The following is a 24,659-nucleotide window of genomic DNA, read 5'->3' on the forward strand; positions in this document are numbered from 1 at the left end:
TGTATGGTTTACATTTCAATTTTTGTATTTGAACAAAATTCAAATGTTCAAGATTGCTCTATGAATCTTTAACAAAAAATTTGAGTCTACTTGGATAAATTTCTGCAATGTGCCAGGAGTATGGTTTCTTTTCAGGCCAAAGGAATTCTGCTTGATAGTTGATGTGGAAATTTAGAAAAAACACTCAGAACTAATATTCTTAGAGGTTTTCACGTGCTTTTGCTGTATCACTTTGATAGAAGTTTCTAGCATCTTATATTAAATATCCCCATAGTTTTCCTGCTCAATGAAAGGGCTCCTGAAAACCCTTAGGATATACCCTATCACTGCCATCATTACAAGTTCTCCGGACCTCTTCATCTTTTGTTTGTCTGTCCTACCATTGCCCCATTGCCTCTTCCCTCTTCAAGCTAAAACTCAAAAAAATAGCTGGAAGGTGGCAAAATTAACAGTGTGCTAGTAGGGGCGAAGGACAGAAGTGGATATGGCACATTGTTTAGATAATTGCTTGAGAAAAGGTGACTTAATTCCACAGAAATCGCTAGCGGAGAGGGTCTCTAGGAGACGCGTACCTGGAATGTGTGGGTTGAACGCTGCCTCACAAGGCACCAGCATCTCGCTTGCATTCTAGGGAGTCCGGGCGAGGCGGCCTCCACCTGCTGAAGGAGGGGCCGGGGCGGAGCTAAGATGCGATGGGGAGGGAGGTGACGCAAGAGCGATCCCGAGCGCCCCGCACCCCGCCCGCCCCCCACCAAGGCCCAGACCGCAGCAGGCTCCTCCGGCTGCCCCTCGGTGAGTCCTGCGCTGATGCCCGCTCGACCTCCTGATGCCGCCCGAGACAAGCGGGTTTTTCTTCGGGATTGGGAGTGGGGGAGGGCATCCTGCTGAAATCCTTGAGCTGGAGGCTGGGGGCAGACAAAGGATGGTTGCGGGATTAGGAGGTTCGGCTCTAAATCAGAGGGAAAGAGTACTGAGGAAGGAGATTGGGTAGCTCTAAATCTGGTGTGGGCTGGGGGTGTAAATGAAACAGGAAGACATCCTGCGTTCAGAGCGGACGAGGGAAAGATGGAGATGACTGGAGAAGCTGGTGTCTGCCTCCGGCCTTTTCCGTCAGAATTGCAGGCTTTGCTGTCTCAGCTCTTTGGGGAACAAGGTTATATATCCAGGAGTGGCCAGAAAAACCCTGTTCTTTATAGGAAAAGAAATTTGGAGTTATGAATATTTCCGTTTCAGGGAAGAAAATGCATGCCCCGCCCCCCCAAGAATGATCAAAAAGGATTTGCACGGCCGCTGCCTGCAGCGTCCCTCCTAAAGAGGGTCAACACCTGCAGAGGGAAGCGGCATGAATATTTGTCCCCTTGCTCTGCAGGCTTCTGGTTCCATAGAAGCCAACATTTAGGACAGGCTGACTGCAGACTGGTTTTCTCCTTCACCTGTTCTGTCTTCCCTGTCATCACTACCGCTTCCCCAGATTCTAACCCCCAGGACCATCAGGCAATGTTGTCAATATAACAGCGATATAGGGGGCTCTGTGCCTGGCATCGTTCTGATCCGTCCTGCATGTGCTCCCACACTTATCCTCACCACAACCCTGTAAGACAGATGCTTTTCTCATCCCGTTTTTGCAGAGGAGGAAGCTGAGGCATTTGGCCAGGATCACCCAGTTGTTACATGGTCAACAAGCCTACCTCGTCTCTCCCAGATGCAGAGCAGGCCTGAGTGGCATGGACTTTCAGCCGCGCTCAGGATCTCAAACGTATTAGATGTTTCTAAGCTAAGATGTTCCCTTCCACCGCTCCTAACCTGCTGTGACTTTTCACCGTTTTCAGCTTCCTAACTCCTTCCTGTGAGCCTTTCCTCCCCGAGACTGGGAACACTCAGGCTGTCCCCCTCTCTGTCTCTTTCTCAAAATTGAAGCACATTTTTGCTGTTTGTTTGTTTTAGTAAGAAGGCGATAGTGCTGGGATTAGGGGTAATGCAGAACTTTCAGGGAGCTGCAAGGAAGATAAAAAATGAGTGAGAACTGCCATTCCAGTCTAGCCTTCCCAAGAACGCAAGCCAGAGGGCATTGGCTATCTCGGACTGTTTTGTTTCTTTAATACCATCCCACAGTAGATGTCCTGCCTGGAGTGGTCACCTGAAACAAAAACAAACCCTTAAGGATTTGTCCTCACAGTCCTTTTCTGGGTGGTCCTTGAGTCACTCCCTGGAGTGACTGCATGATTACATCGTCACAATTACCAATTGTGGCCAATCGATATATGTTTGGTCTCTTTCCTGCAGGTTAAAAATGGTCTCCAGGATGGTCTCTACCATGCTGTCTGGCCTAGTGTTTTGGTTGACATTTGGATTTACCCCAACATCTGCTTATAGCCCGAGGACCCCTGACCGGGTCTCAGAAACAGATATCCAGAGGCTACTCCACGGCGTTATGGAGCAGTTGGGCATTGCCAGGCCACGGGTAGAGTATCCAGCTCACCAGGCCATGAATCTTGTGGGCCCACAGAGCATCGAAGGTACTTACTGTGTTCTGCCAGTTTGAGACTTCCGTTAGCATTTAAAATTATTAACACATATTGAAGAAGCTCTACTTCCTCTGTTTTCCCTTTCTTCTTTTTCTGCGTTGTATCTACATACAAACATCCGTGTGAGAGTCTAAGTCCCATGAGATCAGGGACATTACCATCTAATTCACAGCCAGAGCCCTAGCGTCTGGCACAGTCTGGTACATGAATATTTACTGAGTGAATAAAGGAGCATCTAGTGTTATCCCTGAAGAATGGTTAGAACCCAGACCCCACATCTTCGCCCGTACTGATCTTCGGGAAATTGTGTCCCCCAGCTGGCTGCCTCGTTGAGCCACTGCCAGCCAGTACCTGTAAAAGATCCTCAAAACGTAGGAGGACCTGTGGGATCTGATTTGATTCTTACGAATGACACCATAGAAACCCAAAGGGATCCAAGCGAGATACTGACATTGAGTTTATGTCAAAAACTTTAAAAAAAATATTTAAAAATATAACAAATGTTAATTAAATTGTTTTTGTGTGGCAAGATCATTTTCCTCCAAGATTTTTCTAAGCCTCTGGCAATGTGGTTGTAATACTTTTCTTAGAAAGCAGTACTCTGTTGTTCAATGATTTATTTATGGAGAGAATCTGAATCTGGCTCTTACTAGCTGGTGGCGAGCAGCTCTTAGGAGCAGCTGCCTTATTTCCACGCCTGGCTTTGTGTCCTCTCTGATTCTGAAGGATCTCTTCCTCCGCTGAGGTGGAGGCCTAGGGCAATAGCATGGTTAGTTTAGGTTAAACACAAGGCAGCACTTGAGGTATTTGCCTACGGGAATGAGTCCTAAGGAAAAACGTGAATTCTTTCTCTGAGTTTTGTCAAAACACACACCCAGCAAATGCTATTTCTTGTAGATTGATTATGCATAATTTTGCCTGTGTCTATAATTTCCTAAAAATGCTGTCTACCTTTGGGTCCTGTGAATGCCATGGATATTGTTGATATGTGATTCTCGTTTCTGTCTTGATACCCATAGTTTTAAGCCATTGAGTAAAACTAGCTCTGTGGGACAGTGGTCTGTTTAGGTTGGTGTTTGAGTCCAGGAACGGATTAACACAGGTGATGTGAGTCAGCGAGCGTACAAACCTCGCACAGGGCTTGAATCAGAGCAGATCAGACAGGGCTTCACACCACCGCTTTTATGGAGACTCGAAACCCTTCCCGGCACCTGCCTCCTGTTGTTTCAAGCTCCCCTGTCCATTTCAGACCAGCTCCTTGGAGACAGTCAACACCTGCCCTTTTGATGCAGGAAGTGCTTGGTTAGTCACCCAGCTGCTGTCATGGAGAAGGCTTTCCGAGTTTCCATTAATACCTGCAGCCTGATCATCTGTGTGGAAAAGAAATAGCAACTCCCTGGGCATTAAAAGCCTGTGTTTATCGCCAGCCTCATTTTCTTCACTGGGTCTCCAACTATTTAGCGCCTGCCCTGTGCCAGCCATTGTGCAGGAGCCTGGGGCAGCTCTGCCCTAGGGGATTCTCAGTCCTGGGGTGGGAGCGAGAGGGGAGGTTGTTACAGTGCATCAAGGCAAGAGTTTTAGTAGATGTACAGAGAAGCTGCTGCTCTGGAAGCAAAGAATAGGAGTAATTTATTCTGCTTGGGAGTGGCTGGGGGTGGCTGTAAGGAAATGCTGCTTTGAAGAAGCAACGTTTGACCTGAGTTTCAAAGTTTGAATAGGAATTCATCAGGGAAGAGCCAATGAAAAGGCATGGGGGTATGCAAGAGCATGGATTATGACACTTTCCAATTAAAAACTCTGTTTTCATCATTACCCTTGGGGTGATGTGCGGTCATTGCCACGTTAGGTCTCCTCTAACAGTGTCTGTGGAAGGGAGGAATATTGGCTTGTGTTTTAGTTTTCCATTACTGTGTAACAGACAGCATCTTAACGCAGTACCCAGGAGCGTTGTAACACAATATCCATGTATTATCTCATGGTTTCCTTTGGTCAGGAGTTGGGCGTGGGCTTGCTGAGCCCTCTGCTCAGAGTCTGATCAGGCTGAAATCAAGGTGTTGACCAGGTGCTGGCCAGGTGCCATAGTGGTTAAGTTTGTGTGCTTCAGTTTGGTGGCCCGGGGTTTGCAGGTTTGGATCCTGGGAGCAGACCTAGTACCACTCGTCAAGATACACCGTGGCATGTCACATAAAATAGAGGAAGATTGTCACAGGTGTTAGCTCAGTGACAATGTTCCTCGAGCAAAAAGAGGAAGATTGGCAACAGATGTTAGCTCAGGGCCAGTATTCCTCACACACAAAAAAAGGTGTTAACTAGAAATGCAATCTCAGCTGGAGCTTGGAGGGGGGTTCCTCTTCCAAACTCATTAAGGTTATTGGCAGAATTCAGTTTCCTGCTGTTGTGGGACCGAGGTCCCCTTTTTCTTGCTGGCTGTCAGCTGGGGTCCCTCTCAGCTCTTAGAGGCCACCCTCAGGTTGTAAGCCACATGGCCCTCTCACAACATGGCAGCTTACTTCGTCAAAGCCAGAGGAAGAATACCCCTTTAGTCTCCTAATTATAATGTATAATTATGGGAGTGACTCTCGCATCACCTTTGTCATTTATCAAGGGGGCACTATCCCATTAGATTCACAGCTTCCACCCACACTCAAATGCAGAGGGTTCTGCAGGGCATGTACACCAGGGTGGGAATCTTGGGGGTCACATTAGAGTTCTGCCTGTTACGGCTTGGATGAAAACTAACAGAGAGAAAGTAGTCCAAAGACTTTGGGGAAAAAAGAAACAAAATAAGAAACTTGGATTTTTCCCAGTCCTGAACCTTGGCATTTAATTTGTTGAGTGGTCTAATACTTATTTATGTGAGTGTAGCATCATTTCCACTCGTCTGTTTGTTTGCATTGTCTCTGCTCAGACATTCACTCCTGCTGATTCCCAGGCTTCTGACAGATGGAAGCAGTATCTTCTATAGCCCTTCCAACATTTATTTTAGGATTTTATTGTGAAGGACCAAGTTAGAAAAACTTTCCTCTAATTTTTATAAAAAGAATATACGTAATACACGAATTCTGATGTGACTTTTAACACACATTTAACATAGACTGTTCCCAAAGATGCCCGGATTTAAGTGCCAGCTCCATCATTTATTAGAGATGCGACCTTGAGCAAATTACTTAACTTCTCTAAGTTTCCGCTTAGCTGGGGGGTAGGGTTTAAATTTACTCACGTGCAAGCAGGTAATATTCCAGATCAGAGAAGCAAAAATAAAGTTTCAGCCTTCATGACTGCACTGCTGTGAAATCATTTCTGAAGAATCATCATCACCTTAGATGACAATTACTGGACACTACGATCCTTACAGGCTAACACGTGGCATGTAGAAGACAATTTTCTCTTATTCTGTCTAGTCTGTAATTAATTGTGTGATTTTGAGGTTAATCTCATTATTGAAGATGTATATTAGCTCTCAAACATAGGATTATAAACTAGCTTTTTAGTATAGGATGTAGTATCAGTACAAATTACTATTAGGTTACTGAGATCATATATCCCGTTTAAAAAAATTCCTCCTTTGATTCCATATCTCTTCCAGTTACTGTTCGATTTTTCTGCTCTCCGTCCCAGCATCCTTTCGACACATGCTAATTGTACGTCCTTACCTCCCGTTCTGTCCTTGTCCATTGTTGTCCACTGTTCCCACCACTCACTTTCCAGGTCAACAAGTATTTCTTGAATGCCAGGTGCTGGTTCAGGTACTGAGGAAATAAACATGAACCTCGAAGAGTGGCGGGGCACAGGAGACATAGTCTCTAAATAAACGGATAAGTAAAATATATGTCAAATGGCTGTAAGTACTGTAAAAATGTAAAGCAGAGGAGGGGGATGGAGGAAAGAACTGAAATAGGGGTAGGGGACTCCTCACTGGGAAGGTAAGCAAAAATCTGAGGGCTGAGAGAGTGAGCTGTGTGATGTTTGAAGAGGTTCCAGGCAGAGACAATGCGAGTGCAGAAGCCGTACAGTGGGGCAAGGAGCCAGTGTGGGGAAGTCCAAGACTCAGGAGAGTAGGAGATGAGACTGGGGTAATGGCAGGAAGCGGGGTAGGAGGTTGAGTGCGTGGAGACAGATTGCATCATAGAGTCGTATGGTCCTGTAATGACTTTGGCTTTTCTTCTGAATGTGTGTCTGAAGCCGTTGGAGTCTTTGTACAGAGTGATGTGCTCAGCCTTGCTTCAAAAAGGATCCCTCCAACTGCTGGGTTGGAAACATTCCTGTCGGGAGGGAGGCCTGGAGTCAGGGAGATTAGATAGGAGGCTATTGTCATCATTCAGGTGAGATGTGAACAAGCATGATAGCTAGAGAAGTGGTCAGACATGGGCAGATTGTGGATATATTTTGATGTTAGGGCCAACAGGATTTGCTGGTGTGTTGGAGGTAGGAACTGAAAGAAAGAGAGAATTGAGGGTGACACCAAGGTTTTGGCCTGAGGAACTGGAGAGGAACAGTTTTCTAGAAGAGGAGCAAACTGAGGATCTTCAGGGGAAGATCTCAAGTTCGGTTTTGTGCATGTTAATTTTGAGATGCCTTTTGGACTGTTCTTGTCAAGGCCAACAACTTCCATGCCAAATTCACCACATTCTGCCTTCATCCTACTCACCCTCTGCAGCATTCAGCACACTTGACCATACCCTGCTTAAAACCCTTTTCGTTGGTTTCTTGGTTTTGGGGCCGAGGTGTCGAGACATGCCGAGATGGCACACTTTGGGCTTTCCTCATTTCCCTTTTTGCTTTAACCATTTCTTCACAGTTTTGTCTGCAGGTTCCTCCTGTTCCCCTAGTCCAGACTTTAATTCTTGAGTTCTCCAGGGCTCAGTGCTGGATCCACTTCTCTTATTCTTCTCAATTCTCCCTCTAGATGACCTCATTCATTGTCTTGACTCCAAATACCATTTCTTGGCTGATATCTCCAATATTTGTATTTTCAAGCCAAACTTCTTTCTTGTGTATCTATAGGCTTAATGGATTGCTTTATTACCATGTGCCAATCGTAATTTCTCTGCCACCACCTTCCTCAACCTGTTTATATCAATCTTTTCTATCTGAATGACCAGTGCCATCACTTGGCCATACATGCAAGCTAAAAACCTGGAAGTCATCCTTGATTTTCTCCATCACAGATCAAACCAAAATTATAAGCAATTTATTTCATTTCTGTTTCTAAAATACATCTGTCATTTGCCTGTCCTCTCTTCTCTTTAGTCCCATTCCAAACACCCTTCTCCAAGATGCCGTGGAGTCGGGCATGGATTTCTAAGATTGTCAGCTCACTGGTCTTCCTGCTTCTACTCTTGCTTTCCTTCAAATTGTTTTCTGTGGGAAAGGCGGAGTTAAAATTTAAAAATAAATAAGTCAGATCAATGTCAATCCCATGGTTAAAATTCAGTCAGTGGCTTCCCATTGCACCTAGATAAAAATAACACTTCTTGCCACGACCTGGAAGGATCATGTCCCCTGTATGCCCTCCCGCTTCCTTTCTCACCCACCCTGGCCTCCCTTCGGTCCTTCAGTCACCCTGGGTCACACCAGTCTCTTCCTACCTCCTGTCTTTCACACGGCTTGTCCTTCCCACTCTGGGTAGCTGTATCCTCCTCTTCAGGTCTCAGTTTCAAATCACCTCCTCAGAGAGGCCTGCCCTGACTGCCCTATCTGAGGAGCCCCATTCTCTGTCACAGTGTCCTTTTGTTTTTTTAAGCTCCATAGCATTTTTTGTAATTTATGTTTAATATTTGTTTCCTTGCTTATTGTCTGCCTCCCCACTGGAATCTAAGCTCCACGAGGCTATGTCTGTTTTATTTACTGATTTATTCCAAGACACATAGTAGGCACTTAGTACATATTTGAAGAATGAACATATAATCTCAGGGAAAAGTAAATGTATCTGGAGACAATAGGTATGTAAGCACTATATGACATCCAGAGCTGTTGAGACTCTTTTCAGTTCAAGGAAAATATTCCATTTCTATTCTGTACTTTAAAAAAATCTACCTAGAAGTTTTTGCCAAGAGCTCAGTGACGTGTGCTCAGCAAAACGTCTATTTCCTTTGACTGTGATCCCCTGGTACAGCTGCCTATTGAGAACTGACTTTTTGCAGTTCTGGAACGAAACCAGCAGGGGGCCGACTAGACTGGAAGTCCTGCCTATCAGAGGATTCCTGAAACCTGGTGGCCAGCCTCCTGCCTGTTGATTGCTCTAAGCGGTCACTGCGGAGGAAGCATTTGCCAAAAACATCCAGGGAGGATCGGGGGTTATTTTTTACTTCTTCATAGGCACCTTAAATATGACTTAAGAGCATCTTTCAAAGTATAAATTCTTAGCCCAAAGCAAAACAAAAACACAAAGTAAAGACAAATAGGGACCAACTTGATTTATAGAGAGGAAACGTTGCTTTGATGGCAAGGAGACCCAGGGTTGAGTCTCGGCCATACTATTTATTAGCTGTGCATGATCTTGGCAACTTCTCTGAGCCTTAGTTTTCTCATGTATCAAGTGGGGCTTCTGGCCCGCTCTCTCGTGTGCAGTAAGGGGGTGCTGTTGGTAACCGAATTGCAGGCTTGGCCCCTCCTCTCGCTTGGTGGATTATCGACAACACAATTTCAGTCCTTGGTAGCTTTCCCCGGTATTGTTTTTGATTACCCGGCCAGTTAGCAGCACAGTGCAGATACGCTTCCAGACACCTGTATTTCAGCAGTGCCATCTTCCCCTGAGCCCAAAGTTGCTCATTGGCCCCTATGACATAGCCAAATGGCTACTGTTGTTATATTATCCCTGGAAACAAATAAAGCCACCAGCTGTCCAAGGGGTTGGTTCAGAGAGCCGTTTGCCATGGGATAGAGACTCTTGGGAGTCAGAACAGGCTCTGCCAACTGGCACTCATGTTGGCCTTGGATGAATCCAACCAGAAAATGTGCTTTAGTTTTCGGAATGTTAACAGCTTCGGGTCAAATAGTCGTTCCAGTGCCCCGGGTTCATTTTCCCCACACTTCTAGGCCAGCAGGTATCTAGCACTGTGGTGACACCAGATATCGAGCCACTGAGTAGATATTTATAAATGTCTGAAAAAATTTTAAACCTATATTGCCAAACATAAAAATACCCAAATTCTTTTTTATAATACTGACTTTTGGACCTCGCTTTTTTCATTTCAAAATAAAGAGAACCGAGACTATTTTCTTAACAAATATCAAGTAGAAAAAGAGTCCTTTGTAAGATAATGTCTGTTTGAAGGGGCAGATCTAAGGAGCCTTTGCTTAGCCCACCCTTGGCCTGCGTATAGGAGCTGCAGTGCCTCCATGTTGCCACAGGGTGGCAGCAGTTGCCTCCCATTTGAAGGATGGAGCGGAGAGAGACTTAAACGTTGAAAAGGACAGAGACCTCACTTCGTTTCTGGCTCTCCTGTCTCTGCAGCTGGAGGAAGGAGTGGGGCTGATCTTGACCCCAGTATCCTGCCTAAAATCTTTTTGTAGTGCATCCCCATCCTGGAGGACCCAATGAGAGCTGAGGGTTTGAAGACTGTCTTTGAGTGGCCAGGGCCTCATTTGGCCCATGTACTTTGAGGTTCCATAGGCCCACCTGAACTCAAATCCTTAAAAACGTCCCTGGATGATTTCAGTTTTTTGTTTTGGGCAATTGCACAGATGGTGATAAGAAATTCGGAAGAAAGAGAGGGAGGGTTGGGGCTTTTTAGGGGGTAGCAGGATAGGGAGATGACAATGATGACTTATTTTTATGTTGTGTTTGTGGTACTCTGGGGCTCCCAGGAGGAGGTGTGAGAAGATGCTTAGACGTCTCTGGCAGAGGAGATATGTGTGGGTGAAGGGAGAGATTTGGGAGTTATCCTGTGTTTGTGGTGGCTGATGCTACAGGAATGGATGAAGTGACCGTGGGCCAGTATCAGGAAGAAGAGCAGAGCATCTTAGAAAAAGCCCTGGAAGACTCGATACATAAGGGCCAGGTACAAGAAGAAGAATCTGCAGAGGAAACTGAGAAAGACTGGGCATCAAGGAGAACCAGAAAGATGAAGTGTAAAGAAAACAAGGAAAGAGTGTTTCAGCAAGGGGCAGCAGTCACCATTGTCCAGATCTGCAGAGAGCACATGCGAAATAAGGACCATTGGGTGTCAAGTGTTCACTGGATACAGCACACAGAAGTCCCTGGGGGCTTTGGGCAGAGTAGCGGGGCAGAAACCACAGTGCAGGAAACAGGGAAGAAGGCACAATGTAAAAATCTGTTTCCAGATTCTCAGGTGAGGGGGAGAAGACTGAGGAATAGTTGTGGAAGGAGGTGGGAGGTGATGTAGAGATGAGGAAGGTTTTTGTTTAGGTGGTTGTTTTAAGATGGGCGAGATCTGAACTTGTCTAAGTGCTAATTGGCCAGAACTGGGGGAGGGGGGAGTAGAAGATGTGGGATGAAGAGCAGATACCCGAGTGGTACAAGTTCCCGAGGAGGTGGGAGGGGACGAGAACTGGAGCGCAGGGGGAGCCCTGGGTCTGAGGTCTCTCCTCCACGGGGAAGAAAGGGAAGAGGCAGAAGTGCCTCAGGATGCAGTAAAATTCAGAGGTTTTGGCCTCAGTATTTGCGATACTTTTTACTATTTCAAGCCACTTGCTCAGAATTAAAATAAGAATACAAGAATGAAATGCAGTCGGCCTCCCAAATCTATATTCTTTGCCACCTCATACATCTTACCTCACCTATATGTTTTTTTGATATTTTAAAATATCAGACAAGACTGGTTTTAACTTTGTATGAATTGTATTAGAAAAACTCACTTTTCCTCCTGTTTCCCTTTACCATCACACTCCTACCTCACTCACAGCACTTCTGACCTCAGATGTGTGGGTTTTTTCCCACCAAGCAATTCTCTGCAGCACCAGCTGGGTGTCTTACAATTAAACTCAACTCTGACATTGTCTACCCAGAGAGAGCATCAGAGCCCACAGGTAGGGGCTCAGTCCTGCAAGAGGGCTCCCACTCCGCTCCAGAGGCCAATCGCAAGTCCAGGTTGTCACCTGTGCATCTGACCAATTGGGCCATGAGTCCATGATTCCCACAGCCCTCTCCTCGAGTTTGATTAGTTAGCTAGAGCAGCTCATAGAACTCAGGGAAACTCTTAGTTACATTTACCAGTTTATTAAAGGACATGATCAAGGATACAGATGAACAGCCAGATGAAAAGATACATAGAGCAGGTCTGGGAGGGTCTTGAGTGCAGGAAATTCTGTCCCCATGGAGTTGGGGTGCCTCACCCTCCCGATGTGGATGTGTTCACCCACCTGGAAGCTCTCCAAACCTCTTACTACTGGGATTTTTATGGAGGCTTCCTCACATAGGCATGATCAATCATTAACTCCATTTTCAGCTCTTCTCCCTTCTCAAGAGAATAGGAGCACAGGGCTGAAAATTCCAGGCTTCTAATCCTGGCTTGGTCTTTCTGGCAACCAACCGTCATCCGGGAGCCATCCAGGATCCTACCCAGAGTCACCTCATTAGAACTAAAGACACTGCTATCCCCCAGGAAACTCCAAGGGTTTCAAAAACCCTGCATCAGAAATGAGAGTCAAAGACCAAATATTAGAACAAAAGATGTTCCTAGTACTCTTATGGCTTAGGAAATTACAAAGATTTCAGGAGCTCAGTGCAGGAACCAGGGGCAGAGACCAATATATATTTTCTATTATCTCACATGAATATAATCTAACTAGTAGTTATTTAGCAAATATATAATAAAATTTTTATATTGACATTATATAACTCCTAGATATCTTATAAAATATAATCCAAGATCAAAGGATCAAGAGAGTGTCGTCTTTGTTTGTTTTTTTTTTTTGCTTAATAGTAATGTTTTCGTGAGGCACAAACCAAGAACAACAATGGCCATTAATCTTAATGAGCTGTTGGGGAATGCTATGTGTACGTTTTATGTGACTTTGCAGCAGTGTACTATTAGAAATTAGTACAGTCACTCTGCATACACAAAATATGGAGTAATGTGAATCCCCCCAAAGTAACAATTTGTCAAGAACCGTCGTTTCAAAGTAGTGGGCTTAATAATTGTGAACAATGCTCATTGCATTTTAGCTGATAAGTAGAAGTAGTCATCATCCTTGGTCAGGATTGTTCTCGAATTACGTGAATTTTGAATCATATGAGATCTTCAGCTCATCCCTTAAATACAATGTGACTGTCTTAGAATGGCAAAGAGGTGCACAGAAAACCCGCACAATTACTGAGATTAAATTACCTCTATCATGACTCCTAATTGCTCTGCCAGGTGTCTGACTCTGGGACAATCATTGTGAAGAGCTCACCGCCGTACAGACTGGAGCCTCAGTGAGTCTGAGCCACGGCGTGTCTTCGTGGAAGTCAGTGGAACACAGGTGTATTAGTCAGGACTCTCCAGAGAAATAGAAATAGAACAAATTAATATATAATTATATTAATATTGATTAGTATTAGTATATGATATATAATTATTTACATTATTTGTTTCTAAATAAGTCTGTCTCTATGTAGGCTGACGTATAAAACTGGGCGTGTATGTTTGTTATGGTCTCTAAAGTTCATGGAGTTCATCACTTTCTAGGAGCACAGATGGAAGCAAATCGGTAGTGCATCAGAGTTACTTCTCAGTGCACCGTGACGTCACTCAGATGAATGCTGTAGTGTTACAGGGCTTTCAGGTTTGTAAAAACATAGCCATAAATTACATTGACATCATATATGACCTGGGTATCTATAAAATATCACATCTATCTCAAAATATCGGGCTGCTGTTTGACGACTGAATATTGCTGCATAATTTTCTTCTATTGTCCTGTATCCTTTTGGAGAGAGATTTAACAGGATTTGAAATGTGCAAGCTGCCTGCATAAGATGCAGTCAATTAAAGGTGGTTAAAGTAAAAAAAAAAAGAGAGAAGGAGAGAGATTTATTTTAAGGAATTGGCTCATGCAGTCGTAGGGGCTGGAAAGTCTGAAATCTGCAGGGCTGACTGACCAGTTGGAGACCCAGGGAAGAGCGGATGTTGTGATCCTGAGTCTGAAAGTGGTCTGGAGGCAGAATTCCTTCCTTTTCAGGGGCCCTCAGTCTTTTCTCTTAAGGCCTTCCACTGATTAAACAAGTCTCACCCACATAATGGAGGGTAGTCTGCTTTACTCAAAGTCTACTGCTTTAAATGTTAAGCACATCTAAAAAATACCTTCACAGCAGCATCTAGTATGGTGTTTGACCACGTGGTTGGGCACTACAGCCCAGCCAAGCTGGTACGTGAAATTAACCATCACACCAGAGTGGATGAGCAACACAGTAATACATTTGCCATCATGCTGCTATTTTCTAAGGAAAATGATTATAATCCACAAAAAGACAATATTTTGCTTTTGAATACGTCTTTATAGATTCTGGATCTCAGACTGTCTTCATGCTCAGTGTCGTGCTTGCCCCTCACAGTCACTTCCTTGAGACAGACAAGGAGGGCAGGTATTTCTTTCACATTTTCCAGATGTGGGAAGAGAAACTCAGAGAAATGACTTATCTAGGGCTGCAGCTGGTATTTCTATGTGGGTTCAGAGCCTGAACTCGACCCTGAGCTAGTTCTCTTCTGTTCCATCCAGCACAGCGTGCTGCTTCTTAGGCTAATTGATTGAAGTTATAGTTGTGGACAGGGTTGATCTAGACCCATTTGTGAAACAGGTTTATCTTTGAGGAGGATCCTTCCTCCTGGGCTCATTGTTGATCCTTCTTTGAATCTACAGCTTACAGACACTTTGTGAATTGGCATTTCCAAAGACACGCTGCTTACCTGCCTAGTAGACTGCAAGGTCTTCAGGAGCAGACGTGATGTCTGCCTGCTTTATGTATCTGCAGGGCCGAGACAGGACCAGGCACATAATAGGCGCTCACGAAATAGTGGTTGAAGTAACCTCGCTGTATTTGCTCCTTTGAAACAACATTGACCTCTGAGATGCCAGCAAACGAGACTAGTGTTATTCTAGTCAAGCTCATCCAGCCTGTAATACAACCTGTAAGTGCATTTGGAGTATTTAACCCAAATAATCCAAATTCACTGACTTTTCTCACAGCTGCTCACTCAGGACCTCAACTTCCTACAAAGTGCCCTAAATATTTCCAGAGATGCTAGAGCACACTCCATGTATGATCCTGAACATAGTGAGCCACCCGGTCCTCCAGCCTCCAGCCACTGAGCCATTGTGACCTCAGGGAGTTCTGTTGTAATGTGTTGGGTGGAGAGGGCAAGGGGAGAGGCCCTCAGTGTACCTTGGGCCTCTAAGTCCCAGAGAGTTCTTAGGAAAACAGAGCTTTCCATTTTATTTCTCATTGTTCCCAAAAACCCCTCCATCCCCGACCCCTGCTTTTCATAGGATTCACGTGAGCAGTTGGGCACAGAGATAGATCTAACTAAGCATTGGGCACCACAGGGTCTAAAACTCCCTCTCTCCCCATGGGCCGTGAAGACATGATTTATTCTTGCCTCGGGGTCCGCAAGCCAGACTCCTCTTTCCCTTAGTGTGAGCTTTTCCCCAGGCGGTGTCTCAGTTCCTCATGCAAATAGGCGTCTGGCAGGTGTCCTCCCAGACATGCTGTCCTATCTGAAGCCCACAGTAGGTTCAAGCTGGAACCCTGTTCCGTGTCACCTGAGAGTGCCATCTGGAAAAAGGGTCAGGCAACAAGAAGCATGCCAATTCAGGGATGCCGCAGTGACCCAGTTTTCCATGGATAATTGGCAAAGTGGGTCATGCACATGTAGGAAATGAAATAGTGGTAACTAAATTTTATATAATATTTTATGGTTTGCAAAAATACTTTCTTGTGCTCCGTCTCGTTTGATACAACGTTTATAACAGATAAAAAAGTTTAAAGTTGCCCACAATCACACAGCTCGAGATTTACTAGTCAGTTGGCAAGCCAGCTGTGTTGGCTTTGAATGCGTCTCTCCCACCAGCTGTCTTCTGTCCCCATAGACTTGTATAATCCTGCATCGTTAGCTGAGAGGCTATAATGATGCTGGCAGTCGTGGTAAACCACATGCCGATTTGGGCAGATGTTGTTTCAGGGATATGAAGCTTCAGGAAGCAAATTTTCTGACAGACTGCCCTCATGGAAAAAATTGGCACAAATACCTTGGGCACCACAGTTTGTAAGGAAAGCCATGGAAGCAGGCTGGAAGGGTTTTGCGGACCACAACTTGGCACGGCAATGAAAACTAAAGCATGCACTTTTGACCATGATGTGCCATGTGACTGGAGTAGCGGAAGGGGTCCGTGGGATGGATGATGCGGAAGGTCGTTGTGTGGGTTGCAGGAAGAGGACCGAGGCAGGAAGCCCAAGGGTTCTAGTCCTGGCTCAGACCAGCCATGTGGCCCTGAGCAAGTCCGTTATACACTGTGAAGTTTATTTTCCCAATCGAGTCCATCTCACAGGAAAGACATGACAGTCAAATAACGTATATAAAAGTGTTTGGGACAATGTAAAATGTTCCGCAGATGGGAAGCATCATCCTCACGATCGTTACCTCTTCCATCCCACCACAAACATTTCCAGGTGTAAATGGCTTCAGGGCTGGAAGATGGTCCTATCTATGGTCATATCCAATGTTCCCTGTTCTCTGTGTCCTCCTAGGCTCGGTCTGGGGAAACTGCCCCCCATAGTCACATGTTCAACTTTGAAGAGACCACTCTGCCCCCGGTCTTAAGTGCTCTGCGCCCTATCGTGCTGACCTTAGGAGTTAGGAACGTGCGACTATAGTGAGGACGGACGCTTCCTGAAAACCCTGGTAGACAGCAACTTTTCCATACTCAATCCTATTCTATTTCTTGTCCTTGTGGCTTTGTAATGATTTTGTTTTGCCGTGAAATAGGTTATAGAAGCATCGTTAAAGTCAAGAAGGCTATTTAGTCAGCCACCAGTCCAAGAGTGAAGCCTGCTCATGTGGATGTGAGTCAGTGTAGGAAAAGCATGCAGATGAATTGCAAAGCGTGCTGCCCTCAGTGGTTTGAGAGCAGACTCTCTGCTGGCATGTCAGGCAGGCCGTGATCAATGCCGTTCCCCTGAACCATGCATCCTACCAAAACAGCATCTAACATATTTCCATTTTTAATTATTGGATGCCTACCACATGCCAAGAACTGTGGCTTTGCTGTGTTTTAAAACCAACGAACATGGATCTAATTTATTTCCATAAGATCTTTGTAAAATAGGTGAGATTTAGGCGTTATCTTCTTTTAACCTGTTCGTAAAGGTTAAACTCTGACCAGAGGCATTGAGTAATTTTACAGAAAATCAGGATGGACAGGATGGGACTGCTTTTTCCCTTACTTCTCCTTGCTTCTGTTACTCCTCCCTTCCCTGGCTGCATTTTCCACTGGTGCGTCAGTCTAGAGGCATCCAGAGGTGTAAGAACGACAGAACACAAGAAAGATCAGAATGGTGCACTGTGTTTTCACACATCTCCTCACTCTGGTGAGGTGGGCCAGCGATATGGGCGAGATACAAGCTGATACCCGAGGAGCTGCGCAGAAGAGGAACAGGGCCCAGTTTCTCTTACTGTGACTTGCAGCCCTTCTTTAAGGAACCTGAAGTCTAGGCGAGGGAAAGGGACATAAAAATTGAAATGCATGTCTGCAACATGCTGGGATAGAAGCTGAGAGCCAGCATGTGGATCAGACAGTCACCGCAAAAGGAGTTCTGGGTGGGGGTAAGGCGTTGACCCCCAGAAAAGACGTCACACATCAGTTGAACTCGAGCTGGCCTTCCCTGAGGAGCGGTAGGACGCGGATCATGGGGACTCAGGTTCAGACGGGAAGAAGGGGGAAGAAATATACTTTTTTAGCCAGTATGTGTTGAGTGCAGGGTGGTTATGGTGGGAGGTGAAGGGAAGGCTGGATGTTTTTAAGGGTGTCACTAAATTTCTCTACTTAAGAGAACATGTGGGGACAAGAGCATGTGGTGTGTGTTACTCAAGGCCCTAAGCTCCCCCAGAGAAGCTCCTGCCTCCCAAAGCCTATCCCTTTGCCTGCAGAGTGTGCCACACACCTCTCTCTCCTTGCAGATAAACAGGATGCCCCAAATCTGGAGACACCCTTGATGGCGGCAGTGGTGTTGGTGGTGGTATTGGGCGGGAGGGAGGAGTGGATATTTCTTTTCGTGTTGGTCAAATACATGCACATTCAGGACCAACACTTGGGATCTCAGGGGACGGAGGTAGGCATTTCTTCAGTCATTCAGCATTGATGGATGTCAGAGAGGTAATAAAGGGGGCAGGGCTCCTGCAATGCTCAGCACGTGCTGAATAATCTGTAGAATGGATCTTTCCTGGGGCAGCTCCACCTTTTCCATGTGGTTATTCGCTTGCGCACATTTGATGATAAGTTCCCAGAGGTCAGACACTGACCCAGAGTGACCTCACACTCTTTGGAGTAGACCGGGTGCCCGGTGGGACATGGTGTAGCATGTAGTGAGAAAAGAAGGTTTCCACTGGCATTTGGCCCGACCAAGACAGAGTGATACTTCCTAGGCCCTGAAATGACCCTGGTGATGGACCCTCCATGCAGTCTCGTGGTACCACTGGTCGTTTCCCCCAGTAGCCAGTCAGAGTTTTTCTTTGCGTGAGACAGAGGTTGTGGCTGAGGGAACCGTCAGTCCAGGTGACTGGCCTGCCCTGCAGAGGCCTAGAGGAGCTTCCTAAGGCCATCTTTCTGGTACGATAGCTCAGCAGGCCTGTGTTGACAAGCCCTGCATGGTTTGGACAAGATGTGGGTGACTAACGTCTTCCTTCCAAGCAGCAGGAATGGCGGGGCCTGCTGGGAAGGATTCCTGTGCTGTAAACTACCAAAGACGCCTGTCTCCTGAGTGGAACCAGTGGGTCTCTTCTCCTGTCTCTCACTTTTTTTTCATTTTTTTAAAAAATAATGGGAGGGACCATTTGTTGAGTTTGTCCAGACTCTGAATAGTCCTTTGTCGCTGAAGTGTGCAAAAATATGGCAACGATGCAGGTGGTATTGTCTGAAAATGTTTTCGAAGGGAAGGGGAAAGAACAGCAGTTATTCTGACAGTAAATGATGCATTATACTAATATCAGAAGGATCTTTTTTTCGCATGTGTGGTCAGTGAAGAGAATTTTTTGACAGTTGGCTCTCATTTAACTAGGTCTGTATACAGCACGCTGGAGCCTGGTAAGTGACTCTGGCTTTTTTTACAGGCAGGGTTTTGGTGCCTCGGGGTCTGGGCTGTGGACAGGCAAGACGTGCCTGCAGGCAGGGAGTGGTCAGCTCACTCCCAGCTCACCAGATCCATGGCTGTGACCCGAGGGAGTTCTCTCGACCCATGCAGCTCTCTCCACAGCCTGCCTACCCTCCCAGGCCTTCTGGCCCTCTTCAGTGCATTCATCTGGGCTCCCAGGGAAGTCAGATCACCTCCCTCAGCCTCAGCTCCAGTACAGAGGAGAGTACGTGGATGACCCCTAGCCTCGCTCCAATTTAGGCAAAGGCGCTGAGAGGCGACTGGCGGGATGTCCCACTGCTCCAGGTAGTACCAATACAGTCTGACATAGAAGCAGTAAGAGTGAGGATATCTTGAGACTAGAATTTTGCTCTCTCTAAACCATTCTTAATTTCTGTGAGCACATTTGTAAATAGAGCTTGAGTCATTCAGGGAAGGGGAAAAGTACAGGAAACCCAAATGGACAGATGAGCTGTCAATCATTCATGTGTAGCTTTGGTCAATAATGAAAGACGCACACAGGACACCTATGCTTGTGTCCTTTGGTGCTCTGGTCCCCTCTCCAGGCTCAGCCTTTTGACTTCAGGGCAGACCCGTTGGGCAGCATTGGCACAGGAGATCAGCTTTTGACTGACATTGGCCCCAGTACTTAGAATGTTGGCCTCCATGAGTTTTTGGTAATCACTCTTGTAGACCCAAGAATTCATTTTTTTCATCCTATCAACCTGAATATTAAAGTTCTAGAATCTGAGGAGAGCTCATCAAAGCTTACTTGACTCTGAAATTCTGTTTGAAATGGGTAATCTCATTACGGTGAGATGTAATTAAAAGGCTAGAAAACACTCTTTTTATAATAGCTACCAAAACGAAACACAAAATTGAGTAATAGTGTTATTTCTTCAAATATGGTTCTAGGGGAAGAGAGCTAATATTTCTTTTGTATCTACTATGTGCCAGACACTTTGTATATTGTTTTTGTCCTCAGAAGTCTGTGCAATGATTCCCTTTGACGAGGGCAAGTTGAGGTGTGGAGTAGGTGAGCAACTGGCTCAGGGTTGACCAGCTAAGGGGGATGGGATCTGGATTGAAATCCTGGGAGTTGGTGTCTAGAGCAAGGTTTTCCGTTAGCACTCATGACATTGGGCCAGAGAATTCTCCGTTGTGGGTGTTGCATCCCTGGCCTCTGCCGACGGCATGCCAGTAGAATCCCCCAAATTGTGACAACCAGCAGTGTCTCCAGATACTGCCAATCTCCTCTGCCAGTCAGCAGTGGAGGTCTGCTTCTCTAAATGCCTAATTTCTCCTGCCACTGCACGTTCAGAAGCAAATTTGGGGTACCTTTAGAGACTATACGTGGTATGGATTGCTTATGTTTGTAGCAATTTTTCTTATAAATGTAGTAAAGGCCATTGTGGATGATGTGGAAAATACATTGTTTATCATCTTGCCAGCTGGAGATACCCACTTTCAACATTTGCTGTCTTTCCTTCTAGTACCTTTTTTAATGCATCTATATGTGGTTTTTAAAAATCATACTGTAGATATTTTTATCTGGATTTTTATACTTTTGTATGCGGCCTTTTGTATATCATTAAAAAAAATCACTGATATTATTTTTAGTAACTGCATTATGTCTTACTATATGCTTATGCCGCAGTTCAGGCAAGCATTCCCCAAATGTTGGACACTTTCAGTTTTTCCAATTTGTCCCCATCATAAACATTGCTTCGGTGATGATATTTGCATGTAACTTTTTGTGTAGACTCCTGATAAATTCTCTGGGGTCTATGTTTCTATGAAAAGAAGAAGCGGGTCAAGCTCCCTGCGTATTTTTAGGCTCCACGTCCTCCATACTGTCACATTGCTTTCTGTAAATGTCAGACTAACATGGCTGCTTCTCTCTGTCTCTTCCTGCGAATCTTGTCTCACTTGTTAACTATGAGTATTACCTTTTTTAATCTTTTCATTTGAGAGGCAAAAATGACATCTCATTGTTTTAATTGGTCTTTATTTGATTACCAACAAAACTGACCATCTTTCCATCCAGTATATAGCTATTTGCTTTTCATTTTCTCTGAAATATCTGTTAATGAGACCCTTTGCTTCTTTATTAGATCTGACTGTGTCTCACCACTTGAAGGTTTGCTATTCTCCTTTCACACAGCACAGACTTGTAGCTGAAGTTCCTTAAGCTTTTTAGCAGCCGTAGAGGGAGACACGGGGCAAGAGTTGGGAGAAGAGATGGAAGGGAATGTTTCTGTATAGAATGGAGATTACCTAAACTAGAATTAACTGAACCTTGAAGCTGGAAGAAGAAAAGAGAGGAGAATGGCTTGTGCATGAGCGCCGTGGGTGGTGAGGGAGAAGGTGGAGCAGAAATATCTGGTGAGGCATTTCCTGTGATGGCCACCAGGTGGTGCCATTGGCCCGGACGAATTGGTTTCTCTGGTGGGAGGGCTGGGGGAGGGGATTAATAAGTAGTCATAAGGGAGTAAAGGGATAAGGAGGCTCAGGGCCGGTCACACACAAAGGACATTCATTAGCTGGGCGTTTGTAATTAACCTGCCGCTGATCACGAGTTGGTGTGGTGCACGTGTACACACATGGAATTGGGGAGCAAGGGAAGGTTATGGCTGGTTTTTAAAATAGATGTATCAGTTTTATTGAGATCTAATTCACATACTATACAATTCACACATTTAAAGTATACAGTTTAGTGGTTTTTAGTATAGTCATCTCACCACAATCAATTTTAAAACGTTTTTAATCATGCCAAAAAGAAACCCCATTCCCCTTAGCCATCACTCCCCAATCTCCACCCCCCCCCCCTTTCCCTGTCCCTTCACCTCCATCCGCCTGCCCGCCAACCTTGGCAACCACTCATCCACTTTCTGTGTCTATGGATTTGCCCACTCCAGACATTTCATATCAATGGAATCATATAATAGGTGGTCCTTTGTGATAGGGCTGTTTTCTGACTTGCCTCAGCCCTTGACTTGTTATTACTTGCCCCAGCCAACGCTACCCCAGTTTAGTTTGTGGCAAGAGGCATCCAGGTGGCCAGGTCGACTGATTATTTCAAGTGCTCTAGCATTTCCAGGCCTGTTGGGACAGAGAAAACTACTCAGAACAGTGCTATGCTGACATGATAGATAATCCGATTACCTGGGAAGCTCCTAGCGTTAAAGATTCCTGGCCCCCATCTCTCCAGGAATTCAAATTTGGTAGTTTTGGGGAGTCGGGCTGCTTTTTTGGTGCCCCAGGTGAATCTAATAATTGTCTAGCTGTCAGCAATGGGCAGTCAAGTCATGGAGAAGAGGAAACATGGTTTTGAATAGAGGCATGAGAAGAAAATGGCCTTCCCCACAGACTGGCTCGACCCACTGCAGCTTCAAATCCTGTGCCTCTTCTGGGAAAGGAGCTGCACGCTCCTCATTTGCCATGTCGACATGCTACAACGCTGGTTCATGTCAGAGTGTCATCTTTGACTCGGCATGACAACTGTGCATATTTGAAAGCCATCAAAACCAATGACGTCAGCCTTAGTTACTATTCTTCTGGCAAATATCTGCAATGTGGTATAGCAGAAAGAACACTGAATCAGAAGTCTGAAGCTTGCCAGAAGATTCCACTGAATACTCCCTAGGGCTATTGTGAGCATCCAGTGAGAGAGGGTGTGAGATGTGGCACACTGAGCAAATTAGGGTATTGGGATCACAGGACAAGATGGGACTTCAGAGAGCATTTTGTCCACCTGGCTCGTTTCATAGTAGGCAACGTAGTGGTCCCAGGAGGTGAAGTTCCTCACTGAAGGCCGTGTACCAGCTCTTAGTAGTACAGTCAGCACCAGGGCTGCGGGATCAGATCCTTTGCCTCCTCTCTTTTCACACTACGCCTTCCTTCTCCACTCTCTCCCTTTTGGGTTCTGAGGAATAATGTCCAATCACCTTTCATTTTCAGGAGTGAGGAAACCCAGGCTTAATTTGTCTGTGGTTACAGAGTGAAATGATTTATGTTTGCTTTGGATGAGTAGGAGTTAAAATGACAACAGATGAAAAATCCAAGATGGCGTTCATGGATGGCTTTTAAGAACAGCCCAGAGCAGATCCAAGTTTGTGAGGTCTGAAACTTACACAATTTGGAAACCCTCTTTCAGAAAGATAATCCAAAATTAACCAATACCAAATTAGGTCCAGGACCTTGGAAGTGGACTGTGCAGATGAGGCATCCTGAATCTTTAGCTTCACTCACTTCACTGTAAATCCAACTCTAGAAACAGATACAGCGAGATCCCTCGTCACATGTGTTCTGCTGGATTCTTTTCTTTGTATAAGTAACATGTATCCTGCTGAGAACCATTTGGTCACCTCCAGTCTCAAGGAATGGAGCCCATTCTGTCAGCAAATGAGTATTGAGTATCTGCTGTATGCAAAGAATGCTGAAGGGGACAGAGGAGTAAGGAAGCTACAGCCTAACTCGGGAGATGAGGCTCAAACGCATCATTAACAGTGGCGCCCGTCTTCCTTCCCCCCTGTGATCTGGGCCTGAGGGAGTCCAGCCTCTGTTTGTGTCTCTAATTTTGGTCTCAGAGAGTCCTCTTCCTCTCCTAGTCTTTTTCTCCCTCTGTCGCGTGGAGAATGGACATTGACAGGAGTAAAGCCCTTTGGGATTTCTGGTGAAAAACTTTTTAAGGTTTAGGTGACAGTTCTGTGGTTGGGTACCCCTCTCTCCATCCCACCGCCAACCAAGTCCCTTCAATCTCAAATCATTGCCTTGAAATGAATTAAAAGTATATTTACTCATCAGGGCCACGTTTCCCTAAAAAGTACCTGATGCCGCTAAAATAATTAGAATAGCAGGAGTATCCTGAATAATCTCTGTGCGTATTCTCAGGAAATGGGTTTCCATTTTGGTGAGACAATATCTTTATCCAGTTCTGTTTATTTCAATGATTGCATCGGCATTAGCTCCTATATTTAAAAAAAAAAAAAAGTCTGGTTTTTGCCGCTTTCTGAAAGATAACACAGAGACAGAGATAAATCTGGGTGAGGAAGAGAGTTACTTTAGTGGAGGGTGTTTTCGTTATTTCATTTTTTATTGCTGCGTTTAGTTTTATTGAATCCCCGTGGGGAAGTGGGGAGTCAGAACTGTGGGGTTGTAAGTCCCTTTAGGTAAAACCAAATACCGTTCGTGTCTTATCAAAAATTTCCCGTTCCGTTGGCAGGAGAAATGACTGAGTCCTCAGTCTCATCCAAAACTCATTTCGTTTTTCATGGCAGTTTTACTGTCATTCGGAAACAAGCCTCCTGGAACGTGAAAGCTCGAAGGGGCATTAAACCTTCGGAGGGTTTACGGCGTCTCCTTGAAGTGCAGTGTGGATGGTCCCGAGCCAGCGGTTTGAGGAGTGGCCGGTCACTTCTGATGTCATAACCAATCCCATCACTCTTGTGTCCCTCCCTGTGTTGAATCATGGATTTCAAACATCCTCAAAAGCTCTTCCCTGGTAATTCCAAAACTCTTAACAAATCAATCCTAAGAGAAAATAAACAAAGATGCAGAGGAGCAGAAGGATATTTAGGATATGGTTTTAATTAAAATTTTTAAGTTTTCCTTCTCAAAATCTTGTATAAGCCATTAAATATGAAAAAACAAGCCTCTGAGTAGGGAAGCAGTCAAGGCCAATACCATTAGAGATTTTGAGTTATATAAGAAGCAAATAGTTTATTTGTTTTTCTTCTTATTAACACCAAGGGAATCCGGTCATGGCTGTAGCTTTAAAATGCTGGCTGGCTGTCTATTGCATTAGGCATACATGGGGAGTTAGCGTATAAGATGCACATACCGTC

General features: G+C 45.2%; 1 protein-coding gene and 1 long non-coding RNA gene across 4 annotated transcripts in view; one reads left to right on the forward strand and one right to left on the reverse strand.

Moving 5' to 3' along the window:
• The first annotated feature begins 560 nt into the window (after nucleotides 1-560).
• SCG5 (secretogranin V) overlaps nucleotides 561-24,659 on the forward strand; it is a 55,693-nt gene continuing 31,594 nt past the window's right edge. The window contains exons 1-2 of one of the 3 annotated variants that reach the window (XM_001501620.7): nucleotides 561-792; nucleotides 2,284-2,516. In XM_001501620.7, the coding sequence (XP_001501670.3) occupies nucleotides 2,291-2,516 (226 nt within the window). In that variant the 5' untranslated portion in view covers nucleotides 561-792; nucleotides 2,284-2,290. The remainder of the gene's footprint in view (nucleotides 793-2,283; nucleotides 2,517-24,659) is intronic. The other 2 variants (XM_005603165.4, XM_023620605.2) reach the window with 2 other exon arrangements.
• On the reverse strand, nucleotides 7,174-14,794 carry LOC111768358 (uncharacterized). Its single transcript, XR_011440361.1, has 3 exons — nucleotides 14,378-14,794; nucleotides 12,818-12,970; nucleotides 7,174-7,886 (listed from the first exon to the last, which is right to left on the reverse strand). It is a non-coding gene; the product is annotated as an uncharacterized lncRNA (long non-coding RNA).

The sequence above is a fragment of the Equus caballus genome, chromosome 1, assembly GCF_041296265.1.
Source record: "Equus caballus isolate H_3958 breed thoroughbred chromosome 1, TB-T2T, whole genome shotgun sequence".
NCBI classification, from domain to species: domain Eukaryota; kingdom Metazoa; phylum Chordata; class Mammalia; order Perissodactyla; family Equidae; genus Equus; species Equus caballus.